At 36.6% G+C, this 27,636-nt stretch overlaps 1 protein-coding gene across 3 annotated transcripts in view; it reads right to left on the bottom strand.

The window, feature by feature from the left end:
* Window positions 1-9,753: 9,753 nt before the first annotated feature.
* The window catches only part of RAB28 (RAB28, member RAS oncogene family), a 67,572-nt gene continuing 49,689 nt past the window's right edge, over window positions 9,754-27,636 (bottom strand). For 2 of the 3 annotated variants that reach the window (XM_075752473.1, XM_075752471.1), the window contains 4 exons: window positions 20,711-20,814; window positions 17,754-17,831; window positions 11,362-11,462; window positions 9,754-10,429 (listed from right to left, as the gene is read on the bottom strand). In XM_075752473.1, coding sequence (XP_075608588.1) covers window positions 11,367-11,462; window positions 17,754-17,831; window positions 20,711-20,814 — 278 coding nt within the window. In that variant the 3' untranslated portion in view covers window positions 9,754-10,429; window positions 11,362-11,366. The remainder of the gene's footprint in view (window positions 10,430-11,361; window positions 11,463-17,753; window positions 17,832-20,710; window positions 20,815-27,636) is intronic. The other variant, XM_075752472.1, reaches the window with a different exon arrangement.

Raw genomic sequence — 27,636 nt, 5'->3', positions numbered from 1 at the left:
TCAACATAGCCTAGAGACAGCTATATTTAATATATAATATTAATAATTGTAGGTATTTCCAAGTTATAGCCACATGACTTAATATGGACTTCTTGCAGTACTGAAACCTCTGGGTTAAAACAGTAGAGAGACAGGTGAGGAGAGAAACAAATATTTACCTAAAACTTTACTAGCACCAACTACCAAGATATGTATATGTGCATAAGTGTATGCTGGTTTATATACATATTTATATACACATATAAATTGCGTGTGTGTGCAAGCAATATAATGTCCTACTAAAGTACATAGCAACAAAAGAATCAGTTACACTCAGAAGAGAGATGCGTGGTTGTTGTTGAGGATGACTGCAGTTGCCAAGTATACAACAGAAGCCACTGCTGTAGTGTGTTCAACATTTAAAGAAAGAAAAAAAGGAAAAAAAAAAAAAAAAAGAGGTGACTTTTTGGTAATTTTTTGGGTTTTACTAGAATAATTAGGGAAAGGCACATATCAGTAAAAAGACTAATTTGTTAATTCAAAAGAATCCCAAGACTGACTTACGTGACTACTCAGCCAGGCAAAGCATTCACCCATCCCCAGGCTTTGCCAGAACACCTCGGTGATCACTTGATCACAGCCTTCAGCTGTCATTTGGGCGTCTTCTAAGCAGAAATAGACAACTTTTTTTAATGTTTATGTATGTAAACAGTCAGCTATCCTTGCTGAGATAACTTTTATAAACTTGAACCTATTTGTTCCCTGAAATACACCTGGTCCAGGTCTGCCCCGTGTATTTGGCTATAAGGGGAACACCATCAGACTGCGCAGCCGCACAACGGAAGCCTTAACAAGAATCCTAGACAGTATTACTTGTTGCCTCCGATGTCCAGACAAGGTATCAGTCAAAACTAGAACTCCAGCACCACAGTAGGCAAGCACAGGACATTCCCGCGAGTGTCCGCGGCAGCCCTGCTGGGTGAAGTATTATGGTCACCCTGAAACGAGTCCCCAGACCCAGGCAGCTTAAGTGCTGTGTAGAAAGGCACACAAGAACCGTTTGCACCTCCTCCAACTCGGAGCCAGAGATGCCGTTCTGCCATTTCTGCTGAAAACACTCATCTGCAAGGCCCAGTTCCAAATAATCTTAAAGACATTATAATTTTAATTTCTTGGTGAATAGGTATCAATTAGACTAGTAAAGTCCTATAAGCCACCAAAAAAACCCCAAACATCCCCCTCCCCCCCCCCCCCCAAAAAAAAAGCCCAATATGCCAAATATTGAGCAGTTCATCAATTTTCACTGCCCAGCACTTCCACCATACTGGGGGTGTGTGTGCATGTGGAGAATAGAGAAACAATCACAAAGACCCGAACTACCACCAGCTACTTCATACCATTCTCTTGTAACGGATATTGCAGCATCACCATTACTTCGAGAGCTGGCTGATGAGGTCAGCGCATGCACAAGGATCTGGATTCAAACTTTCTCAAAGCTGAGCCAGTGGTCACGATCAGAACACTTTTTATATTGGAGAACAATTCACTTCCTTATTGCAGGAAATCTTTAATGTCTGACAAACCTGCCGTGGTAACACATCTCTGGCTCTGTACAATTCCAGAAGAGAAATATAGGTAAGCTGCAAAATGCAGTTTCCGCACGTAAACTGATCTCTGACAAGCACCTTTACCTTCCTTTTTTCTTTCCAGTTAAGTTCCCTGGTGATGATTCAAACCAGGTACAGCACAGAGCTTTGATTAACTTCATACCCAGAAACAAATAATGATGCTTCTAAGAACTTCGCTTGCCTGTAGCCCTCTGCAACCCGCAGGAAAGTTATTTTTCATGTGCTGAATGACAAAGAAGATTTTTACCAGTAGCAGATCACTGTTAATGATTGGGGATCTTCACAGACCCTACGGTTGCCATAATCTACCATATTTCTGTTGGCGGCATAAACATTTTGCCAGAATAGGCAAATCCATGGTTGCAAGTATCTGTGCCATGATTTAACAGATTTGTGCCTCTTATACTGGTTTCCAGTCAGTTGTCAGTAAATGTTGAAAGTTGTTGTATGTACTTGTTCAGACAAATATCTCAAAGCACACTTGGAGCGTGATGCCACTACTTCCTCCTCGGATCAACAACAGACATTGGAATTACCATTTTTACTCTTCTGAGGTGAGGTTTGGCCTCATCCTTGCTAGTCCAGCCTAGGAAACCAGAAAATGCTAAGAATCAGATTCAGAAAACCTGAACTTCTGTTCACAAAAGCCACAAAATGTGCCCTGAGAGAGAAACATCTACTGACTAATGGAGGTTCATGTGCACAGAGGATAGTATTTTGAGATTATTAGATCTGTGAGTAGCCACTTTGAAGTATCTGGGTACAAAAGGAGTTATAGGACTTTATCCTATAACTAAATACAGAGCCAACAGCCCAATTCTTGTGCTGTCTAGCACTTCTCTACCTTTCCACATGGCCACTCCACAGACCAGTGTAGGACTTTTGTGATACAGCAGACCCTGCATGGACCCTGACCGCAGCCTTCTGTCATCTGCATGACTTATGCTACTATGGAGATGAGCATATGTGCACAAACCCACCTTTATTTTGAAATTGTTGCTTTTTCCTCGAGTCTGTTTTGTCTCTGGAAGGCATGGATTTCCCACTCCCCAGTATCAATCACTCTGAGTTTTTCCCCTATGTTTATTTTAATGAAACTCTATTAACAGGGCTAAATTATATGAACTCAAATATATATTTTTGCAGTACATACACAGATAGCAGTAATAGCAGACAGCATTAGGTATCATACGACAGCCCAGGTGGTGTGTGTAACAGCTGCAAGGAACTGGACTTGCTCTGCACATGGAATGGGAACATTCACCTGGTATTTCCAGATTTCCACAACCTGGGTAGTGTCCAACCTGAATCAGTATGGTCAGTGGGTCTGCAATAAGCTTCTCGGCCAAAGAGGAAAAGACTATGCCCACACCCAGGAGGATGCAGAAACATCCAACCCTGTTGTCACAACTAAACAACTACAGTAAACTTACACGCGCCTAAAAAAATTAGTTTAGGAAAAAGTAAGTTTGCGTCTTATCTAAAAGACAACAGAAGAAATTCAACTGCTGGTGACATGTAAAAATCAAACTAATTGTACCTCAATCAATTAACTTACACTTCTGTGCTTGCAAAATCTGGCTGAACCTTCTCCAAGCACCATCATCAGCATCAGCACCGGCTGTCATCTCAGTCTGCTGCGGGGACCTGGCTGGCAGCAGGTGCTCTGGGTGGAGGAGATCAGAAAGCCATCTCATCCTCTCATCAACTCATCAACCCAGCCGACGACTGTATGGAGGCAGAGTTAAACTCTGACTTGCAAAGGCCGGCCAGAGTCAGAAAGATTAGCAGAACCATAGCAAAAAAAAAGATGGGGAGCACTCTCTTAAGAGTCTTGATTATGTTCAAGCTTAATTGGGACAAACACGAATAGTGCTTTTATGCTGAGAATGCGCAGCCCCCTGAATACAGGCTTATTTGCATCTGTGAATTTCTGGGTGATAAAACCAGGAAAGAGGTTAAACTGAAAGACTTCCATTTCCTTTCTTACATCAGTGTGTGATTCCTGGGGGATATGATTAGTTTTCTCATAGTTTACGCTAGGTTGTGAGCTCACTCACTGTTATAAATGGGTTGTCTGTATAATTGTTACCAATTACATGCAAATTGCTGCTAAATGGCACAGACAGCCCATTTGTGCCAAATGTTGGTTTACACTTTGCTCTCTTTCCAAGACAGTGGGGAGATAAAAAAGCAATTGGATTGATGAGTGGGATGTCAAAATTTCTCTCCAGTTTCCATTATGCAGTTAAACATTGCCTCACCATTCTTTGACAAATACTGGAATATATCCAGAAATCACACCTCATTTTTTCCAACATGGTGATCAAATACCTCCCCAAATCTGAGCAAGAAGTACCAGCTCTTGTTTATCCTCTGTGTCAGATCTGCAATTCAGACACTACAAATGAGAGCTTGAGACGTTTTCCTGCACTATCAGCCCGGTATTCAGCTTGCAGTGAGGCTTGCCAAGTGTCTCCAGATTCTGTTCTCTGTTTCTGATTCATAATGGATCTGAGGAGCATTTGTTCCAAAAACAGCAACTTGCCCAATGTCAGTAAGTGGTCTGATCACACAACTGAACCACATGTCAACTTTTTTTTTTTTTTTTTAAATTTCATAATCATTCATGCTAGGAGAAAGTATCAGAAAAGCAACTGAATATATGAGAAATACCTTTTTTTCTTTCTTTTTTTCTTTTTAACTTGGGAGTGGCTTTAGTTTATACCCTTCACAATGGGTAGAAAATTTAAGAAACAACACTGAAATTCCCGAAAGAACTCTAGCCTCAAAGGCATTTATTTCAATGGAGCCAGATTTTCAGTGTCAGCAAAGTATGCCAGAACGTATTTAGCTTCAAGTGTGTACTTAAATCGTGTAGACTTCAAGGGAACTTAAATACATGCTTAATTTTGAGCATATGCTTAAGTGCTTTTGGTGAATAGTATTGAACCACAGCATTCACCTCTTTGTAAAGGAGAGAATGCTTTCCAAAGCAACATTTACTTCTCAGGGCACCGTGTGTGTCTTTTAAATCCTCCTTTGATGTTTCTTGGTCTACTTTGTTTTTAAAAGCTCACCAGAAATCAAAAAGGATTAGTAGGTCATGATCCTGCAAGCTACCTGGTATGGATCAGCCCAGGAAAGGACAGAAATGGAGTTTAGCTAGCAAAGAAAAAATGTTTGCCTGGAGCAGTTTGCAGGACCAGTTTTCTGAGGTACAAATTAGTTAAGGACAGCTTGGTATTTTATTTTGTATTTATAATCATTATAATTCTAAAGAATATTTAAAATAAGAAAAGTAGAGAGTAGGATATAGGATATTTAGCAGATCATAATAAGTAAAGATGATTATTAATGTGTATTAAACACCTTCACCTATGCCAGTGATACCTCATACAACACAAGCAGTTTTTCCTGCTCATCCTTAAAAGAAAAACTTTCCTGAATGGAAGTGTAATTACCACATTTTGATTTTAAAATGGGGACTTGAATTAAGTTTTGTATAAAAACATTGATTGCCAATTGAGTAGAGGTAGAGAGTCTTGAAAGTGAGATTAAAAAAAGATCTGGATTCCTGTTTCCTCCAGAACTCAGGGCTCTAAATGTGGTATCTGAGCAAACACAAGCTCTTGACCTCAAATCTATATTCTTCTCCAAGGTTCATCCACTAGGATAAGGAACGCTGTGTAGCGGTTAAATACAAAACAAACCTGAAATTGGTACCTTCTGAGGTTTGGTTCTGACCAACCTTTGAAACAAGATTGCTTTCAGTCAATTGGTTATTTCAGCACTTGACATCACCCCCACATAAAACAAGGCAAATGGCCAATTAGCTAACTGGAAGATTTCCAGTTCAAAATGGTGCCAAAATGAACGAAGATGAAGTGGAGTAGGGGAAAAAAAAAAAAAAAAAAGTTTAAATTGGCTGAACAGTCAGCTCTCTATGGGAAGCTGAAAATAGAAATCAGTTCATGGAACTCAGGAGCTTCACTATCTTCTATTTGGGGAAGATCAAACTTCGGCATTTGCAAGTTAAACAGGGATCTAGGCTTCTAGAGAGTACTTTATAAAAAGAGGTTTTATATAAGACCTATGTATTTTGCAAATAAAACTGCAGCACATTAAATTCTAATCACATTCTATTCATAGCATCTGAAATCAGAGTATAAATTTGCTTCCTATGGTTACTTATCTGGACTAGAGTTTTATTCTCATATGTATGCCATTACCCCTGTGCAAACATGGATAATTTTGGGCTTTTTCTTTTCAGCAGCATTCAGCTATTTTGACATTTTAAGTGGTTATGAGTTGGTTTTAAATAAAGACAGCCTAAAGAAATCAGATGATACGTTAAACAGTAGTACTTGAACTGAGCAAGAAAAGAATGTAATGTTGTAGAATAACCTCTTTGCTTGGGAAGTAGTGCTCAAATTCCAGAAGGAAAAGCAGTTAATCACGTCAGCTTTGTAAATAGAATTTTTATAAAAGTCAATGTCACTTTAAATACATCTATCAGACCCCTCATGCAAACTCTGAAGCTACATCAGAAATGGATGCAAGTATTCTAAATCGGAAAAATTCTCCTGCAGAAAATTTAGTCTTCTGTCAATGACAAAACATAAACAGGAGAGTACAGTTCTAGTTAGATATACCAGGATTTACTCTGAAAGGGTTGAAGACCACAAGTTATGGGGGACGTAGTTTTGCTTTCCATCAGTTACAGGTGTTGGGCGAGCGCAGAGCTGTGATCCAGGCACGGCACAGGCACGGAGCGACAAGGCTGCAGCGCCGCTTGCTCTTCCCAGCGACACCTGAAGCTTTGGTCTCAGATCAACACATGAAATAGGAACACCTCCTAAACATCACCCTCTACTACAACTTGAATGAAAAGGTCACGATCATCATGAAACACAGACTACAAACCTTCTTTTGTGAAAAAGCAACTATATTTCTAACATAAAATAAATGTAAACAGGAAAAATGTGATTTTTACTTATTTAAATTGCCATCATCATCAAAAAGCGAAAGAATAGCCAACTTTAAAGATTACTATGATATTTTTCATTACAAGATTATTATAAAATTTTGGCTACACTGGCATTTGCCAGTGTTTACTCTGACAAGAAAGTTAGCTCTGCATTTAAAAGAAGCTGCCTGATCCAAAAGCCCTTTAGTTCCAGTGAAACCCAAACAGTGCTTTATGGAACAGGTTTTTTGGTAAATAAATGTCTAATGATGCAGATAGCACCAACAACTTTCAAATTCCTCAAAAGAGGAACACTCAGTAACCTTGTAAGTGTCCTTTAAAACTTTTTTTTTTTTTTTAAATTATTCTGGTTAAAAAGAAACCTTGTGTGGGTTTTTTTTTTTTAACTTTTATGAACTGTGAAAAGAACGATGTATTCAGAGAGGAGATCACAAACTCGTGGCAGGTTCTGGCACTCACAGCAGCTGGTCGTAAGGGAAAATACCTTCACAGTGCTGTTTGTGAGAGCCTCGGTTTGACCCCTCCAAATTTTAGAACCACAAAAGATAAGAAGTTGCACGAGTCTAATACCGCTTCAAATACATGTTTTAAAATACAACCTAACATACAACCAGGCACAAGGTACCTACGGGTGTCCACCACATCACGTGAGACTGACCGTAGTGAGGAGCTGAACTGAGAAACAACTTTTAGCTGGGGAGCTGTTACTGAAATGATTAGTTACAACAGCTCGGAGCAGGCAGATCACTTCACCAGCGTGGATCTGTGTAAGATCAGGGCCTGAACACGTTTCTTCCCTTCATCTGGCCTCAGCTTCAGGAAAAAACATGCTTCCCCCAGCCTCCACCCTGCTCCCCATGTCAATGGACATTAAGCATATGTCGCCTCACTTTTGGAAAGCGTCACATTATTTAACTTCATTACTGTTTGCTGAACTGCTTTCAACCAGTTCACACCTTGCAAAAAAACTTTTAAGTGCATTAATATGGCACATGCTTACTCTCCACCATATGTGACTTGTGCGGATCAGCAGTGGGACGTTACTTTCGGAAGGAGACCGGACACAGGGCGGTGGCTTGCCTGCCTCCCCCTACACATCTCTCCAAATTTGCTTCCACCCTTCCAGCGAGCCCCTGCCTTCCCTGCAGAACAGTGTCTCCTCCCGCTCTCCACGTCGTTTTAATCCTCCAGAATTATCTCTGACCTTTCTGCTCAGCCTGGTGGAACTTGGGCTGTACTGATGGCAAAGGCACCCCTGAATCTGCAGCTACAGCTGCTGCAGCACTTCAAAGGCAGCCAGCACAGCTACGGATTTAGACGGCAGCTGGAATCCGAAGGCTCGAGGTGGGGTCCCCAGGGCTGAGCAAAGAGAGCAAAGCTCATTTGTAAGGATTAAAATGTGGACAGGTAATGGATCTAAATGGGGAGGGAAGGGTAGGGAAAGGCAGGGAGAGTGGAAGTCAGTATACAATACAGAAAATCTGAGGAGGTTAAGAGGGGCAGCAAAAGGAGGGGCTGGGGGCACAGAAGACAAGAGATTCCTGGTTAGCGTAAATAATATACACGTATGGTAGGGAGGAAGAATGAGAGCAGCTTGGAAATGTAAACAAAAATATCTTCAGAGGATGTAGGGCTTTAACATAGAAAATGGTGAAAAGATCAATGGGAATAAAACACAAAAGGATGTACAAGTCAAAGACAGCTAGAAAAACAGGCACTGAGAATAAAAGATCGTGATGAGACGGAGACATAAAATCCATCTGTAAAATACCCTGGACTGGGACAGGTATCGTGAAAAAACATTTTCTTCTGAAAAGTGAGATTACGGAAGTTTTTAAGAGAAAAGCACAGTCTGCTTTTTAAGTCCATGCTACTTATTACTTGGGAAGCAGGACTATTGACTCACATGCACCAGAGATGACTCCAGACATCTGCCTGGGCCAGGTTGTGCTCAGCTCCTGGGAGAGGGGGCAGTTCTCATGCATATTTGAACACATGGGCAGAGTTCAGGACACAAACACACCAAGAAACCTGAGGGTTCACCAAACTTACCACATGCTTTGGAGAGCATAAACTTGTAAACTCATCAGTTACTTCAGAAAAACTGTTTGAACAGAAGTTCTCGTCTGTGGTAGTGCAAGACAGTTCACCTTCAGTTGCATTTAACTATAAGGTAAAGCTATGCAGGGGGACACAAACTCCATTGGACAGGAGCAAGAACACAGACTGTAACCCTGGAATAAATAATTTACTGCAAATTCACACCTACCTTAGTGTAGAATAATTTCTCAATATCTCAGCTTGTTTCTTAGAATTTTGCACATTTGAATGATAAAATATTACAACACTAAGTCATTATCATGGAGTTATAAAACTGTGTGTCAAGCTGCATGTTGAATGGTTTAAAAATGAATTTAGGTTTTCAATGAACGTGGAATATACCAAAATAATAACAAATAGCACATTTCTGTCATCTGCACTTTTTTAACATAGTTAAAATAGTTCAACTATTTTATTAAACTAGTAATAGTTTAATAGTTCCAACCATTAAGCATTTGCTTGAACAGCTTAATAGGAACACTCACTTGAAGGACCTTATCATTTTCACTTGTGATAGACAAGCTTCCTTCACTCAGCCTCATTAATTTCCTAGATCTCCAAACATTTTGCTGTACTTTGCAAGAAAACACATTCTAGAGTTAAAGCAGGAAAAGACTTCTAGTTTGGAATCAAGTTGGCTTAATTTTTTTTCTCTCCTTTGCTTTATATTCAGATATGCCAGCAGAGAACTGTGTATCTAAAAGAGACTGCTAGAAAAGGAACAGAGGAGAAATGTGATGATCACAGAGCAGACAACTTTTTATTTGTCATTTACTCTGAACTAGAAAGAAAAGAATATCAGGCCAAAAGTCATTTGGTTAGTTATTAAAAGTGACTGATCCTAATTGATCTATCAACAGTTTCTAATGCATGATGAATGTATCACTCAACTTTTACAGCCCAGACTGTTGACTGAGGTTCATCCATATTCATAAAGACATACGAGTGTATCTACTACTGCAAGAAGTAATGCTGATGTGGTAATAAAAATACACAAAACCAGTAGCTTTTTTTCAAAGCATCCATGGAGACAACTTGAGACTTCAGAAAAGTAACTATTTGTATATTACAGCTTTATTTCAAGCACTGTTTCTTACTGGATACAATTTATACATTTTGCAGTATATATAATTAATGGAATACTTTCCAAATTATCCCTATATGAAATATGTTACGTGCTTAAAATTATCTCCAAGTTACATTTTGCAGAGTGTTAGTTCATATCACGGGGGAAAAAAAAAAAAAGAGAAAAAAATTTTTAAAATGCTTTGGCAAAATACCCTTCCATAGTGATGTCTTTAAAAGTATTTTGAATGCAGGACTTCTTCATCCATTTTTATTCCGGTATCAGTCAAATACATGGAGGAAACATATAAACACAGTTATAACTGCTTTATTTAAATATCATTTAAAAGAATATATATCTTATTTTTTGCAAAGTGTGTGGTTTCAGATTTTTATTTCGTCCAGTCAAAAAACTGCCTGCTGCTTCTCAATGTACAATCGTGCAAGACGTTTTTGAAACCTCTAATTGCATTGTTGCGATGGTCACTGTTAAAACAAAGTTCCTGGTAATCCCAGGGCCTGTGTCAAGGTAGGAGGACTGCCAAAGGTATCAAAACAGAGAAGAATAGTATGGTCATTGAACTGTACACATTGAGCTTCTAGGAGGATTAACTGTTCTTGTCACAGGCTCCTGACTGTAGTTGACAATATCTGCCTTCACCACCCTCTGTCATAAAAGAAAACACAGTAACAATCAAAAAATATAATCTTCATGTTGGCAAAGCGTTCAACAGATATTTTACTATGAAATACAAAGGGAAAAATATCAGGCAAAACAGACACTGTTTAGGGGTCTTTTCATTACCTTACAGAACATCTTATCATGTGCTAACTCTTGTTATAAATACCAGTTTATCCATACTAAGCAGAAGGAAGTGCCTTGGTAGGTTTTCACAACATTGCAAATGGAGCGTGACTTTTTTTGCCAAAGCAATGAATAGTTTTACTTCCATGAAAATTGTTTTGTATGGAAATAATAAAACAATAGTTGTTAACAAAGACTACGGCATGCATTTTTTAAGAATAATTGCCTAAACTATAATTGGAAATTGTACATAAGTTTATCTTTCCATCTTTACTCCAAGCACTTCACAGGAAAATATGGACAGAATTCAAAGCAAATTTCAAATACAATCATATTTCAAAAAAGCTTTGATAGGCAGACTGACTAAAGACTAAATTAACATAAAAAGAACCTCTGCATACCATAAATACTAATTTTCTAATACAGATCCAACAGATACTACCCATTCTATTTATAAAGCATTTGATAAGACTGTTAGTCTCTCCTACATGAGGAGAAGGAAATGAGATTCCAATTTTGTGTCCATTCCATCTGAGGCAGCTATATAACATTTTGAATACACAGCACTGAAGGACCTTCCTAATACAGTAACAGGAAGTATTGCAAAGTTTGTATGAACTATCCGGTTATTAGAAATACCATGTAATTTTACACAGAGTTCCAAATTAACATGTTAAGTGTTACAAGTGCTTAACAATACAAAATATATTTTTCCAACAGAACTCACTGTAACAGTTGTTACTCCATGTAAAAGCAATGCAGCTTGAAAAACACCCCAAGTTTTCCATCAATACCTGAACTACTGCATTGAGCAGACTTTGCTCTGGCAGTTGGAAGTGCAGTGATGTTGGTTATCTTCTTCAGGATATTTCACTAGTTCTGCCCTGACAACATGCTGTTAATCATGTTTCAACATAATGGATAGAGAGCAGGGAGAAGAATGTAAAAAGAGAAGAGAAGAGAAAAAAATTGAGAGACTGATCAGTAGTTGAAAAGAATGAATGAATGACATAAAATGTTATGCAGAAGCAAAACGAAAGTGCATTTCTTTTCAGACAACAGGAGCAACATGTCTAGCTGAAAGCAGCACTGTCAGCATCAGGGATGCTTCTCAAGCTTCTTGAAGGACATGCCCTTTGAAAGCACCAAAGTGAAATACTCATATGTGCAATCAACAGAAGTCTATGAAAGTAAGAGAAGGGACAGAATAAAAAGGAAGGCAATTCAGTGGAAGAAAAGATGACGATGGCCTATTACTTTAAGTCTAGGGTACTTAAATATTACATTAGTCAGCTTCCTATCTACAATTGCAACAAGTGCATTAGATGTACACATGCATCTTTTCCATGGCATAACTATTGTATTATAACTACATATATTATCAAAAACAGTGACATAAATTAACAACCTCGCAAAAAGCTTTGATTTTTTTTTTGCTGCAAAGCTTTGATTTTTCTTTACTTCATATCAAAATAAAAGGCTCTCACTTTTCCCCTTAAAGACAAACAAAACTGTTGAAAGTTTTCTCACTATTAATACAGTGTTCATGCAAAGGGGAGAAAAATTCATAGAACGATTTCAGCAAAGAAGTAACAGAGGAGGTAGGTGTGCTATGAAAGATACCCTAAACCAGTTTAATAATTTTTTCTTATATACCTCAACTGTTACACAACATATTTTCAAGGCTAAAATGAATGGATAAGTTAATAAATACTATTATTTTAAAGAAACAATATATAAACTGGATTATATGAATATATAAACAGTATATGTTAAAGATTACCTCTGTAAATAAAACCTGTATGTCAAACAAGCAACAATAATTGAATTGGCTGGTAAGGGATCTGGATTTATTAGCTGCTGATGTATTCTTCTTGAGTTTAATTGATCACATTCATATTATCTTATCTAGTGGACAACACTCATGATTTACTGGACTCCTGGTCTGATGTTATCAAGGGAAAGGTTGTCAAATACCATGTAAGGCGGTAGTAGGAGTTTTAGCATTAAACAGTGTTATCTGACCTCACAGGACCTAGTTTCTTCATACAAATCTTTTAACTAGAGCTGGGGGGGGGGGGGGGGGGGGGGGGGAAGTCTTGCAATCAGTAGGCAATTAATTGTTCCTCAAAACATTGGTTTAAATCCCGTCCTATAAACACAGGCAGGTTAGTGACCCATGCTTAGGCACATGTAGCAAGCAATTGACTATCATAAATGACTTGGATTTTCTAAAGGAATTTCAACTAAATAAGAGTAAAAAAATACCACTGCAACATTCCTTTTATTAACTTCACGGTAATTAAAAACTTGGGCCTCTTTGTATCAGTTTCTATGTCAGGCACATCATTGCCATGGTTCAAAGCACTGTCAATCATGAGAAATAACCTTTCTTGGTGCAGGTGCTCTGAATTCCAGATCTGAGTTATCTGCCAAACATTTTATTGCACAAAGCTGGCACACACCCCCTAGTTTGCTGAACTGGCATTTAGTTAAAGAGAAAACTACACATCACTTACAAAAATGCTAGCTTTTGCCAATGCCAAGGAACAAAGCTGTACCCCATGCTGTTTTTACACTACAGTTGGAAGTAAAAAATATAGAAAGAAAAACATTTGATTAGTAAAGAAGCTATTTCCTCAAATTTCATAAGACCCTTGCAATTTAAAAGGGAGAGTGTTTTGAGGACTGAAAATAAGTCAGAATCTGCAATTTTCTTACTTTGGAACTGTTCCACTTCAAAAACATTCTCTACTTTCCAGTCACGCAGAAAGAGTAATCTAGTTCTTTGTTTCACCACAGTTTTGACCAAATAAAGGTTTGATTAACAGTCATCTCAGCATGTTAACAGACAAGGTTTAGTAGCTCTAGCTGAGACAGTTTAAAAACTTACCACCCCCAAATGTCTGTCCTATTCCTCTGCTGGAGATCACTGCTGCCCAAGGAGAGCTGGTGGAATGTAACGTGTACTTGCACCTCATCCGCTTCAGCGCAAAGTCTGGCAGCTTCACTTAAAAACAACTTTCAGCAGCATTTTAAGCTAAGCTGCTCAACTTTACCCTGATGTGGCCAAGGCACATGATCACCTTCCATTTTCTGATTCTGCTGTGGGAGTGATAAATTCCAGCAAAAGGGCAGTAACAAATAGCTTGGGTTGCATAATATCTTAAACTGCTGCAGCTGTTTTCTACAACAATGCATGGTAAATAATTCAATTTCTACGGCATGTTCTTGCAGTTAATTAATAGAAGCTTTGCTGTTAATTGGAAGGGGACCAAGAACTCCACTTTTCACAAGAGCTTCTGCAGTTCTGCCAGTCAAAGCTCAAATGTCATGAGTCAAGCCCCACAAATTCATACAAATTAAAATAATGTGTTTGGGAATGCTATTACTTTTTTCTAGCCACTTGTGAGTCACTTCTAAGATCTTCCTAGTCACTGTAACAATTATAATTGATTTTAAACACAAGAAATATGATCTTCAGGCAAAAAATCAAAAATGCGAGAAATCATTTTTAAAGAGTCTTCTCAAGATTAGGCAATCAGTAATAATGAAGAAATGCATAATAAAACATAATTCACATACAGCATTTCACTGTTGACATTTTACATAAACTCCGTATTTCATCTTATACTTTGTTACCACCTAGGTTGAATGAAGACATCTGATGTTCTCTGACAAACATATTCCAGCAAAAACCTTCTCATTTTTCAAAATAAGGAAACCTCACATTACACAAAATATGGAAAATTCAAAGATACCATCCAGCGTGTAAATAGTGCACATTTGTAAAAACTAAAATGTATTTTACTCTTTGTTTAAAAATGAAACTTAGGTCAAAACTTCTGTATTTATTGATTTAAGGATTAGTTGCACCTACTATTGCATTTTTTTTGGTTTCTTTATAGCATTTATCTAGTATCCATCTATCTATCTATCTATTTTTGTAGTCCAATAGCTAGAGTATTAAATGCCAAAAAATGTTAAGGAAAACATTCACATAACTGTTCCACAATTTAAGGAAGCTCTGTGCCCACTTTACAGATGGGAGAGGAAAAAAAAAAAACCCCACAACAAAAAACCAAACACCAACCCACCACCTCCCTAAGGAACCTGTACCTGTCATAGAAGTCTGTGGTAAGCCAGAAGCCTAGTAATGGCACCGTCACCTAACACCACCTCCTCCACCCAAGAGACCAGCTCCATGCTTTTGGGAAACAGCATCAACACATTACTTCAATTAGACTTTTCCACTGCAGACTAATAAATTTCTCTCAAGAAACATCCTTCTATTCATCTCCATGAGGACAGGAAGGTTAAAGTTTTCCTTCTCCAATTTTACGCAGAGACTTTACCTTTCCTATCTTAAGAAGAGACCAAGGTATTTGGTTGCATACAACAATGAACCTTAAGATACAGCTAACAGGCACTCCAATACAATTCCCATTGGTTTCTCACCAACTTAAATTTGGGCAATTCCTACAGCCCACTCGAAATAGCACTCTGAAAGGAAGCAAACGTTTTACTGGTAACAAAGAACTATCGCTTGTTCAGAACAGATTGAAACTACGCTTGATTAGCAGAATCCTGCAAAGTCAGGCAGCAGCTTTCCAGCTCTTACTCTTCAGCTATGTGCACAGGGTAGCACCACATAGTGACTTCTGCTGTACCTGAACGGCCATAATGTAATTTCTTTTCTGTCCAACTCCATTTACCAGCTTTGTTTCTACTTTTGTTGTTGTTCGTTTGTTGTTGTCCTTGGTTTTTTGGTTTGGGTTTTTTTGGGCAGTGTACCTTCTTTTATCACTATAGCTTGGATTGACATTAACAGTAAATGTGTGAGTCACAGTGAGTATTTAATTTATGCATATTAGCTATTTATAGGCCAATATCAATTTGACATAGAAAGTTATATACTCTTGAGTCAGGGCTATATAGATGTTTTTACTTTAAAAACAACCTAAAAATAGATGCTTTCTTTAGAAAGCTACAATTTTTTGTATAACCACATTTCTCATATTCTCTTTTTAATTTAAGGTATTTGCATACCTATCTACAAGCTTACTCCTGAGTTACGGGAACAAACCACCACACAGCACAGAGAGGTCTAAGACTGATGTTCCAGTGCTAGCTAAACAACCCAAGAAAAATCAGACACTCTTTATGTGCTGAATTATTTATATGCAAATAATCATAGAGCTCAGAACAACAGATGGATAGTACCTTCATAGTAAAAGATAAATGAAAAGACACAATATTTCTCTACCTATAAATTAGAGCTTTCCAAAAGTCCTTAGCTTTGCTTGTTAGGTATGCACTACAAGTATATTTTACCATTTTACTGTTTGCAATACAGTTTTCTAGTTAACCACTTCAACACAGATTGTAAACACTGCTCTGCCAAAACACTTTCGGAAATTACATATTTATTGTATATTTCAAAAAGCAGGAGACCAAACTGTAGGTAAGAGATGTTTTGCCTTTCTTTTAAATAAACTTGTTGACTTATTTTGTGGTACTTGTTTAATGTTGGTACTAACAAGCAGTTCCAGGATATTACACCACTAGAACAGCTACCTTTTGGTTCAATAACTAAATTTAAAATAAGCGTATTGTAATCTCAAATGTCATTATATATTAAGGGTTGCCTCAGTAGCATAATCTTTGTTTTTGAGGTTTCTGAAACTGGGTTTGTGTAAACTGGGGTTTTGGTTTAAACCTATGCACACAGTCTTCCTGGCAGAAAAATTATTTTTAGAAGCAGGAACTAGGAAGAAGAGGGTGGTAAGGGAAAAGGGGTTATATTGGAAAACCTCTTGCTTGATTGCTTATTCGAACAGTTAACACATTTTCAGTCTCCTAACTTTCACTGATAAAAACTAAGTGCCTTCCAACTCTGGTAGATACAGTTAAGCAAGTACTCACATTTTAATTAATACAGTTACAGTTCAAATTTTTAAAAATAGTGAAAACATCTTTTCCCCACTAATTCATAAGGTCATAAAACAATGTTCTCATTAGAGCTATTTTGCATACATCAGTTACTGAACAGCATGAACTCAACAAAGCTCTGCTACAGTTCAGAGCAGGACATGCAGCAGGGTTTTACCATGCATTCACAGTGAAATTGCTGTATTCACATCCCTAACTCACTGCTAACCCATGTCAGAGAATGGGGCACAACATTCTCGATGGCCTTCCCACCTATTGCTGTGAAACATTCTCCTCTCCTTTGGCCCTTTCTTAGTGCAGAGGAAATTGCAGAAAAATCTCCAAGATAACACTCACCACACAAAGAGCAAAACACAGAATGCAAGGGCAGAAACTATACAGCTCCTTTAAGGGGAGATTATTTGGGAAAGGTACAGTGAGAAAAATAATTGCAGATGCCAGGGCGCCATAATAGCTACCCAAACGCATGGTTCCACAGGTCTGCATGCTGTTGAGAATGGGTTTACTGAAGCAGAATAGGATTCCTTTCTCATCTGCACATCAGAATAAAATGGAAAATAGTGACTACAAAGTCATTATTCCTTCCCCGAGGCAGATAGTCACTACCGAGGAAAGTATTCTTGTGCTGTATTATATAGGCATATAATGAAAACTAAAATCTGAGATTAACTAAACACAGGATTTGACATAGTTAATTCCTGAGTCTGATTGACAAATAATATTTTTCCTGTATGATGACAATGAAGACTGATTTAGAACATTTCCACTCACAGAAGCTTATGCCTTCTATCACTTAAATTTGTAGTGTTCTAAAATGAAATTTGGTTTTAAATATGTAAAGAATTAAAAAAAAATTATCATAAAAACTTTATCTGACATCAATGTACAGTAATTAATGTACATATGAGTGTCTCCCATGATACCTGTATATGCATACATATAGTGAGGTTTTAATTTCTAAAACAATTTTAAGTACTATTTTTCAACAAACAGCTCTCAAACGAAAGTTCTTTCCTGATCTTTTAGAACATACATTTTCTTGTTTCAGCAAGTTTATCATGATGGATAAATAAAGAATTATTATATTTTTAAAAAGCTGTTGTGAAAGTAAATAATTGTCTTCAGAACAACAGATGCAGCTTGCTTTAAAAGACAGTTATTAATTTGCAACAAGATTTTTTTTTTTAATACTAAATAAAATACTAAGAAACAACATGTATTTCTGGAAAATCACCTGTGATTGTTCCAATTCTGCTTTGTTTAATTTGATGCCAAGTATGTCAGCAGCAATTCTCTGAAAACACAGGAAGACCTATGGAAAAAAATTAAATTGCATTTAAATGATTAAAACCAGACATCCTTGAGGTTCTTTCAAATATATCAAACCATTCTTGAACTGTAAACAATGAGATATACAAAATTATGACCTGTGCAAAATAGATCTGAAAATAACCTCATCTGGTACACTCAATTTTGTTTAAAAATTGGAGAAAATAACTCAACAATGATACAAGGAATGAACAGTATGCTGGGTTGTTAAGCAACACTTTTACTCTGCCTCCAGAGACCTAAGTTTAAACAAGCTTTTACACAACCCACCTCTCAAATACTACTCTCAGTGCTATAAAATATGAATAAGGGTATTCAGTAATGTTTAGCACAAAAACATATTACCAGACTATTGTGCAAGAGAGATGTAGGTTTCTGAAATTGAGAATAACAGAAGTGTGCATCAACATCACCAAAATCTCTACTGCTCACATTTGAAAAACATTAACAATACAAAAGCCAAGCAATGATACATTTGTTCTGAAGAGTCTTGCAAAACATTCTGAGTGTTATACTGAACAGAAGTTATCTAGGGAACAAGCAAGACGGTGTACGGCATGCACCAGCCCAGCAGAGTTAGAATTGGACGTGGTTTGACAGATAACATGGGGTGGCAATGCTATCTTAAATAACTCCTTCACTTCATCTCAATCCAGTCCTCCAATCTTATTGTTTAGGAAGCAGCTTTTTAAACGAGACTAAAGAACACAACAGATGTTAAAGAGGAGCAGCTTATTGCACTGCTTCTGAACACTGTATTGTCAAGCTACACATTATATTGTATCTACATCGTTATTCAACTGAGCTTACAACCTAACCTACTAACAAACACTGCTTTCATCATGCAGATGCCACCCCCAAAAGATAAGGCCTGTGTAAGCGCTTTTAATAATTTTCAATGAAAATTAAAAAAAAATACCATTTACACAATCCCTTCTTAAACCTGACATGGAAACTAGTAACGAATTAGTGGCACAACCAACAAGCCATGGTAGCTTCTGAAATAATCTCTTTCTCTGAACTACTTGGTCAAGTACTGGTCTACTCTACCAGCATCCACACAGCAAGAAAGTAGATCCTGAACAGCCTTACTTTTTCCAGAGACCTACTTTAACCCACACCAGGCTCTCAGGTGTACTGAACTAGATCACCTGCCAAGAGGATGCTTTATGCAGAAAACATCAGGCATGTGTTCAGTGCTTTAGTTATGCAATTTGATGGACAGTAAGACAGTTAGCTATACTAAATCTTTTATAGAAGTGTTTCTCCCCTGAGGAGACTTTCTGGCTTTTCTATGTACATAAAATTATCTTTTGCAAATGAGTCTGTTAGAAAGATCTGAGGTAAACAAAACAAATCATTTATCTTAACTGAGTATTTAAGACTCCTCTAGTCTATATCCACAGTAGCGATGGACGACCTCTTCTTAAATCACTGTCTAGGGTAAACACCCTGTCTTTCCTGCACAACTACCCAAATACATGAAGATTTTGAAAGGCCAGTGTGCACTAACAATGAAAGAGTTAATTCAAATCTAAAAATTAACTACTGTAAACTATATCTCATACCTTCTTTTGTTAGTAGACTTTTAAATAGAGATTTCTGGTTAATGCTTTCTAGGTATCTTCAGATTTACTTTTGTTTTTAAACAGTAAGTTAAAGAAAAGGACAATCAGTATATATAATGGGATGCTGCTGTAAGTCATGAATTAATTAAAAAGAGGTAATAAATTTGTAATGTTAAGTATATCAACCTTATAAAATGTACTGCTTTTCCTTCCTATTACCAAATCCCACAAAAAAGTTGTCTCCTTGAGAAAGGAACACATTTTATCAGATGCATACTTCATTGACTGAAGTATTATAAATTTTTTCTTGTTTCCAGCATACAAAACTTGATTTTTCACATATTAAACAAAAATTTATGCCAAAGATTTAACACAAACTATAAGGAGAATCAGGATTCATTGCATTTGTAACAGCAGTATTGTTAGACTTTACAGAATAACTATTATCTTATAAAATTAGGTAGTCCAATGTAGAAGTTTCAAAGATCTTAAAACAACAAGCGATTCCATTTATGTTACAGAATTATACTTCCATGTAACTGAACATGGTCTTACCATTCAATAACATAAAAATAAAGTAAATTATGTTGTCATAAATAGGAGACAGATACAGGACTGTTTTATGGGAATGACAAAGTCATTAGGCATGTGACAGAAATCAAGCAAAACAATACAGTGTGATTTAATTTGACTGATACAGTCAACTGAAAAAGAACCTTTTCTTCCATAGGCTTCCAACTAAAACAAATAACGCAGTTAGCTCAGAGTCAGAAGATTGTTCAAAAATGTGCTCTGCAAAGCATTACAAATACCAGAATGTTCAAATTTCAGTGGACCTGCAGAGGGAGTTTGTCTCATGGCTCAGGATCCATATTAAAAACTTTGATCACAACAGGCTCTTGTGACACTATCAACTGCTGAAAGTTTCTATATTGATGGTCTATAAATGGGACTCCACCTGGATTGAAGGAATACATTTAACTACAGGCTGACAGCAGAGATCCAGCTGGTCACAGTTCTCATGCTGATGTATGAGCTAGGCCATTTCCATATTAAAATCTATACCTCAAACTGCAAATTGGATGAGAAGCCACTGTAATTAATAAATAACATATATACTTATACAAAGATCTATTTTTTACACAAGTAGGTAGGCAAAAAGGACCAGCAGCAGCCAAAGTTCTCAATGGTTTTATGTGTGAAGTATAATAAAACTGCTACATCATATCCCAGAATAATGGCTTTCAAACAAACAAACAAAGACATCTATAAGGATTTTATTTCTCGTACTTACAGAATCTCCTGTCTTGGCTGACACGAAATGGCTACTGAAATTGTTTTCCTGACAAAATCGTTGATGCTTGTCAACTTTCACTGTGCGCATATGCTCCAAGTCAACTAAAAAATAAGTTGGAAAAAAAAAAAAAAGGAAAAATTACTACAATGGAGTCCATTTAGTTACTTGTCTCAGACATTATTCCTTGGAAAAGCATTAGATGTAATCTTTTCCTTTACAGATGTATGCAAATATAAGTTTCTTTCTTTTTATATTTGCAAAAAAATAAAAATAACTAATTAGCTCAGATGAATTTTATTTGCAAAACTAAAATGAAACCACAATTAAAATTCTACAGTCAAATGAAACAAATTTATATCTGAAATAAAGGACAAATTTCTGGATACACAGAAGAAATTGTAACAACTTTACTGCTAACTACATACAAAAACCTACGACAGAAATAAACTTTGAGCATTCTGTTTGCAAGCATGATGCATATTGAAGATTCCAGTGTAATCTAAAGACTTTTACAAAATAGAGTTTACCAAGCACATCTGAATCTACATATTTTTTCTAAGTAAAAAATGTAAATGAGTTATAAAGAATTTTATTGCAGAACATGGTAGAGCAAAAACATTCACTATAATAAAAAATGAACTAAGTAAAAACATTGATGCTTAGTTACTTGCATATGAAGATTTCAATTCCACAAAGGTATGGTTCAGAAAATTAAAAACAGTAAAATGCGTATTTCAAGAGTCACACGCATTTTCATTTTTATCATTTTACAACCACTGGAAGCAGAGCAAAGCTTTCAAATGGTATTTTATGTTGAAAAGCGCTGGTTGCTTCCAAAACAACATGGAACTCAAGTCTTGCACAGGTTTTATTGTGTACATTCCAGTTTCTCCAAATCTGATCCTAAGGTAACTGGAAACTATATTGAACAGTTTCTCTTTTTATTGCATTACAGTTCCTATAAGGGTGTTGACTCAATGCCGTCAAATTATAAGGCAAATATATTCAGAAGGATTTAAGGACAACCAGGCTCTTTGAGTCAATACAGGAAAAAAAACTTAAACTGATTTCCTGAGGAAGGGACCCAACTGACTTGTAAAAACTTGTAAATTTGCAAATCTAGTAAGCCTGCATAATAGTGTCATTTGATTATCAGCTGAAAAAATGCTCTCCTACTACATAAAAGGCTTTATTTTTAAATGATATTGGAGGTCTTTAATTTGTAGGCTCTGGAGATTTTCTCTTGGAGATTTTCAGTCTAACAGGGGATTCCTACACCCCATTTATACTGCTTACCTTGGTTAACGTGGAGTTTTTGCCACATATTACTGTTCCTTGCACATCAGTAAGGCCTTGTTTATAAGAACAGGCCTAAAATCATCCAGTTACCACAGGCATTAATTTGCAAAGGACTAAAATACTAAGCTATTAACACTAATGTTTGTAGTACAGTTTTTCATAACACTAAGCGTAGAATATACAGTTTCTTAAAAATAGGAAGAACAAATACATTTATTTAGATAAAACCCGAAGTCGATAACAATTTTCTTTAGAACTCATGCAGTCTACATAACAGCTACTTTGCTTTTTTCTCTGAAAAATAACTACCAGAAGAGAGCCTCTGCTGAAATGCTTTTAAGAATAAAATACAGCACACTAAACCATATCATTATTAACTATTATTTTTACTCTTCACATATTAGCTTTAAGTGCAGCTTGGAAGACACAACAGTGAGATTACTCTTTTGGGAACAATAAATATATATTTTCTTTATTTTTATTTGACAAGGTCTTACAGGAACCTTAACCCCACCTCCAAATTTCACTCACTGTATTTCTTCGACTATACCCGAACTCTAAAAACCTATACACGATTACAACAAAAATAAATAAATAGTTAGATAGCATTTACACTGTATCCCTCTAAAATACCATGACATGCTTATGCAAGCCCATAAAGACAAAGTCACAAGTTACAATCTCTCTCCAAGTCTCTTTCCCAGGGAGGAAAGAACCAGGAGTGGAAGAACACAACAGCATGCTGATGAATTTGCAAGAAGAAAATGCCACTGCCATATTGCAAATCATATCCTCAAATGCCTCCTGTTTTCTATTTGAAGAAACATCAAGAATAATATACCATCAGTGGAGCATATACTTTACTACAGTAGAGAAATTAAAAGCACACAAGATCCTAGAATCTAACAGACTGGAATTGAAAATCAAGGTGAAATTACATTTCTGAATTTTGTGCAATTCTCAGTCCCTCTCTCTGCTTACAAGTATTTCACCTTGTGCCTCCTGAATTATGGGCAGTCTGCTGTGAACTGTACGGTTACTGTTATGCCAGATAACTGCCAGGTAACTGTCCATGTGCACACTCTCAGCCCACAGTAAATGCAAGGCAATTCATGTTACATTAGCTCTCAATGAAAGAGGGCACAGTTTTAGTACAAGAAAAGGGTTTCAAGCGTTAATAAATATTTAACTATAAAAAGCTGCAGTTTGCAGTCAATGAAAGATGACTATGCTAACTCAAATTACTTTTCATTGCCACAGGCTAAGGGCACAGTCATAGACAGTTACTGAAGATCAGCTAAAATACAGTCAATAGGTACCCTCCAGTCCTTTTTTTTTTTTTTTTTTTTTTTAAAAATCTGATGTTGGTCAGCTCAACAGGCAGAATTCTTAGCACACCAGGAGATAAGTCTTGTCCAGCTTTTGTTTAGACATCGCAGCAAAAAGACTTTAAGGAGGGATTTGGAGGAGAAAAATTATTTTCTAAAAAGATGTTTATAAGGAATGTAGGGACTTTATAGAAAGAAAACTGACAGCTGGCCAACGTGGGCTCATATGATGAGCCAATTAACAGCAGGAATAGATATCTTGGGATGAAGGATGATAATAGAATGCACTTAAGCCATGAAAAGTTTAAAGGCAAAGACAAAAAAGTTTTGGATAGAAAGCAAGAGAATCAGATACATAAATACAGTTTGATTTTACAAACCAGGAAAATGATCTTGTAGAATATTCTAAATGACTAGATAACATTGCATTGGCCAAGAAAAAGGAATTACTGAAATTAAGATGCAAAATAAGAACATTTTAACTGTGGTAATGGTTATGATGGGCCATATCTAACAAAGGTTTCAAAGAAAGAATCTGCAAGATTTGGACACGCATCAAACATAAACATTTAGAGAAAGGCTCACAGTGAAGTTTATGTGTCAGATGGCACAGTCATCGTCCTCATCTGAAGTAAATGAGAAAGAAGACAACAGAAGGGGAAAATAGCTCCATTTTTACCACGTAGAATTTAAATTGATAGCTAAAAATTCACAATGGGATGTCAAAAAGAGACACAAGGATTTCTGTTTGAAAAGTGAAGAGAGATACAACCATTTGCAAACAGTGAATCTCTAAAGGACACAAATGTGACAAACCAGCACTTTGAATTAAGTGCTTGGATACAAACTCTGCTATCTACATTAATAAATTAAGTTTTCTGATCATGAAAAGCTAAAGCAACCCCAAGATGTATAAATTTTACAGAATGCAGTGAAAGAATTTCTTTGATGGATCAAGTCTTAAAAATGAGACCAACAGGAATGGCACTTAAAGTAGACATTAGCAAAGCAATAGTTAAAATGTCAAAGGAGTACACCAACATTGCTACTTCCTTGACTATACAGGAACCACTTGGTATATTTGCATTAAATTGAATACTTAAATAAACCACATGAAAACTGAAATCAGGAGAAGCAGAGGGACATCACGAGCAATGGAGAGGGCGGGGGGGAGAGAGAGAGAGAGAGAGACAGAGATAGGTCATAGTATTGTTTCACTGATTGGCCTGATGAGGACAGAAAAAGAGGCTCATCAGCCCCCAAAGTCATTTTGAAGTCCCTTTCTAAGAAAAAGCATCCACAGTATGGGCTGCTGCCATTTGCTCATTTTTATGCCTGGAATAACACACTAAAAAGCTTGTGTGACAACTCCAAAAAACAACAACCAAAAACCAAAAAACAAACAAGACAACCAAAGTTGCCAGATATTCACCAAAAAGTATCTCTGCAATCAAACCAAACCACCTGTAAGCTTGTCTGTTGTGAAGAATCATTTCAATCAAATGAAATTGGTGAAATTGGAGAAATTGGTGCTCCACAACTAAAAGATCTATACATGTTTCTATGTGCAGGTATCCCATAAAGATACTGGCACAGTTAGGACTTCCACCAAGCCAGAGAGATGCAAGTGAAAAAAAATCTCACCTTGTAGATGAAACCAGCATAGATCAGTGTCCGCTGTAGCAAAAGCAGGTAAGGCTTGCTAAAAGACTTGTTTCTTATGAACTCTGGAGAGTTCAGTTTTGATTTGTAGGGGAGACTAAACAGATATCTAGTGAGGTGAAAAAAGAAAACAGAATATAGGAGACAAGTATGAAACTCCTACAGAAATCCCAAAGACACTCCCTTTCAGGCATGCCTGAAAATGTGTGGGGGGGCAGGAAACCAGGTAGGAAGAAAACGGCTGAATCTACGTAAGGAAAAAATACAAAGAAAACTGCAGAATCTACATAAGGAAAAAGATATAAACATCATCATGGTCACCTCTGTGGAGAGAAAGTGACATTTCAAAGATGACAAGGACAAAATAGTCGGTTTAAGTTAGGACCAGAGAGATTTGATTGGACCACATCTTTATTTATATAAACAACATTTTCATCATCCTTTGAATTCCTGCTGTACATCACTTATTCGCAGTGAAAAGCTGATAGTGCCCACTCAAAAGGAGAAGGAAACTGTATTTTAAATGACTGTCTGCAAGGCTAGATACCACACAATAGAAAAATTCTGAACACTTGAGACAGTATAAATAGTTATTCAAAGTCAAATCTCTCTGTAACTTTGAGAAATTAAGAATAAGTCACTGAAATTTTAGTTTATTGGGCAGTAGCAAGAGAATAGAAAGACACTAGATAAAGTGCTAGATAAAACACAAATGGGTGCTTTGCAATCTACCCACACACAGCTGTTCAACAGCAATCCAGTCTTGATTACATAATTCTGCTATTTTTTTACTTGAGGCTCGGGAACCACTTAATGGTAAATAAATTAATGCCAAATATATTTCTTTTACACTATTTAGATACATGTACCATTCCTTTAAGATAAAAAAGGCTTGCAACAAGCCACGTAGCACCATTGTGCAAAGAGAAACGATCATTTCCATTCCATTACACCATACAAATGTGGAAAAACAACAGTCAGGCAACTTAAATAATCCTTTAGCTCACCTGCTTCACTGAAAGGAACTAGAACAGATGCAATCAGCTAGCCAGAGTTTGCTTCAAGGAATAAAGTGCAATATCAAATCCCACAGCTGTATTGTCTTAAAATAAATTACATAAAAATATGTATAACAATCTACTAGAGTAATACAACTGGTACAAACATGAAGCCAGTAAGCATTTTAAAATATGTATCATCACTTAGTAGAACGATGAATGTTCTGGTTTTGTTGTCTTTCAAAATGCCAAAAATGTAATAATTGCATATTTTTATTTAAATATTGTCAGTCCAGCAAATAACTGCAGATACTCTAAAACGACAACAGAACATCATTTATGCAGAATGTAAAGCCTGCTACTCAGGCTATTTATCTCCCTTTCCCACAGGGCTGCCAGTCTCTTCTTTCATAACATCACTGGAGAAGAACTCCACGTAAAACTACTTTTTTTTTTTTTTTTTTTTTTTAAAGCCGGAAAACATCCATTTCGCATGAATCTTCCTTTCAGGTAATTCTGGAAGAAACACAAATATATAACTTGTACAGGTACTTCCAAGCACCTGAAAAAATAGTGACAGTACTTGTTCAGAATGGCATAAACAGCTGAGTGCCATGCATAATGCATGTTAAGCAAGTCTGAATGTTTAACAGTTTGTTGGCATTTCTCCTGGATCGTGAGATTACACTTGCAAACTATAAGGCACTCTACAGTCACTGTAGATGACTACACCAGCGATAACTAACCTAACTATTTTCTAAAACATACGTATGAAAAGAAACAGGAGACAGTTCAGAGAATTTCAGTAAAGGGACGCCTCTCCACCCAAATCTGACCGTCTTTCACTTTCAAAGCTTGCAATTGTAGTAACTGCAAGTAACTGTTACAAAGGGGCAGTTCTCCTATTTAAGCTAATCTTTTTCTTTTATTGATAATTAGAGTATTTGCCATTAAAATTGGTACAAACACATAAATGAATTTGCAACTATCCGGTTTTGTAGTTATGCATATGATAACTATTTCATATTTTAATATAATCAAGGATAGTTTTAAATTTATAAGCATCGATATTAATCTACAGTACTGCACAAAAATATATTCTTTTATAGTATGCTGTGAAAAACGAAATATAAATCTTTCTGCAAAGTATTTGCAGCTGTTCACACAAGGTATACAATTACATAATGTTTAAATAATGAGCTATCACGATTAGCCCACACAGACATGACAAGTAAAATGCTTTAATAATTTATTAATTTGATTTACATGTGCTTAAAATTATGTACATATTTTCTCTTCTGAAAATACTCCAGGGTCATAAAAAAGAGGGCTGTATACGATGATCTCTTTTTCATCCTATTTTTTGGTATAATTTCAGAGTAATTTCTTAAGAACAAACCTAGCTTGAGCACCTGAAAACCCAACAGAGTGATGAAGATACTAGTTCTACAGTGGTATCTTCATGCAGTAATGCACTGCTCAACAAGTGCAGTCCAGTTAATTTCAGAGTGTGAAGGTTCTGCTTCTCCCATGCATAAGCAAAAGTGCATGAAAAGAGGAATAAAAAGGGATTTCTCTAAGATGTGCCAAAATATCCACTGCTCTAAAGAATAAAAGAGAAATCATGATGAATACT

This window comes from Balearica regulorum, chromosome 4 (assembly GCF_011004875.1).
Source record: "Balearica regulorum gibbericeps isolate bBalReg1 chromosome 4, bBalReg1.pri, whole genome shotgun sequence".
Classification (NCBI taxonomy): domain Eukaryota; kingdom Metazoa; phylum Chordata; class Aves; order Gruiformes; family Gruidae; genus Balearica; species Balearica regulorum.
The sequence above is the reverse complement of the archived record's forward strand: the minus strand, read 5'-3'. Positions and strand labels throughout refer to the sequence as shown.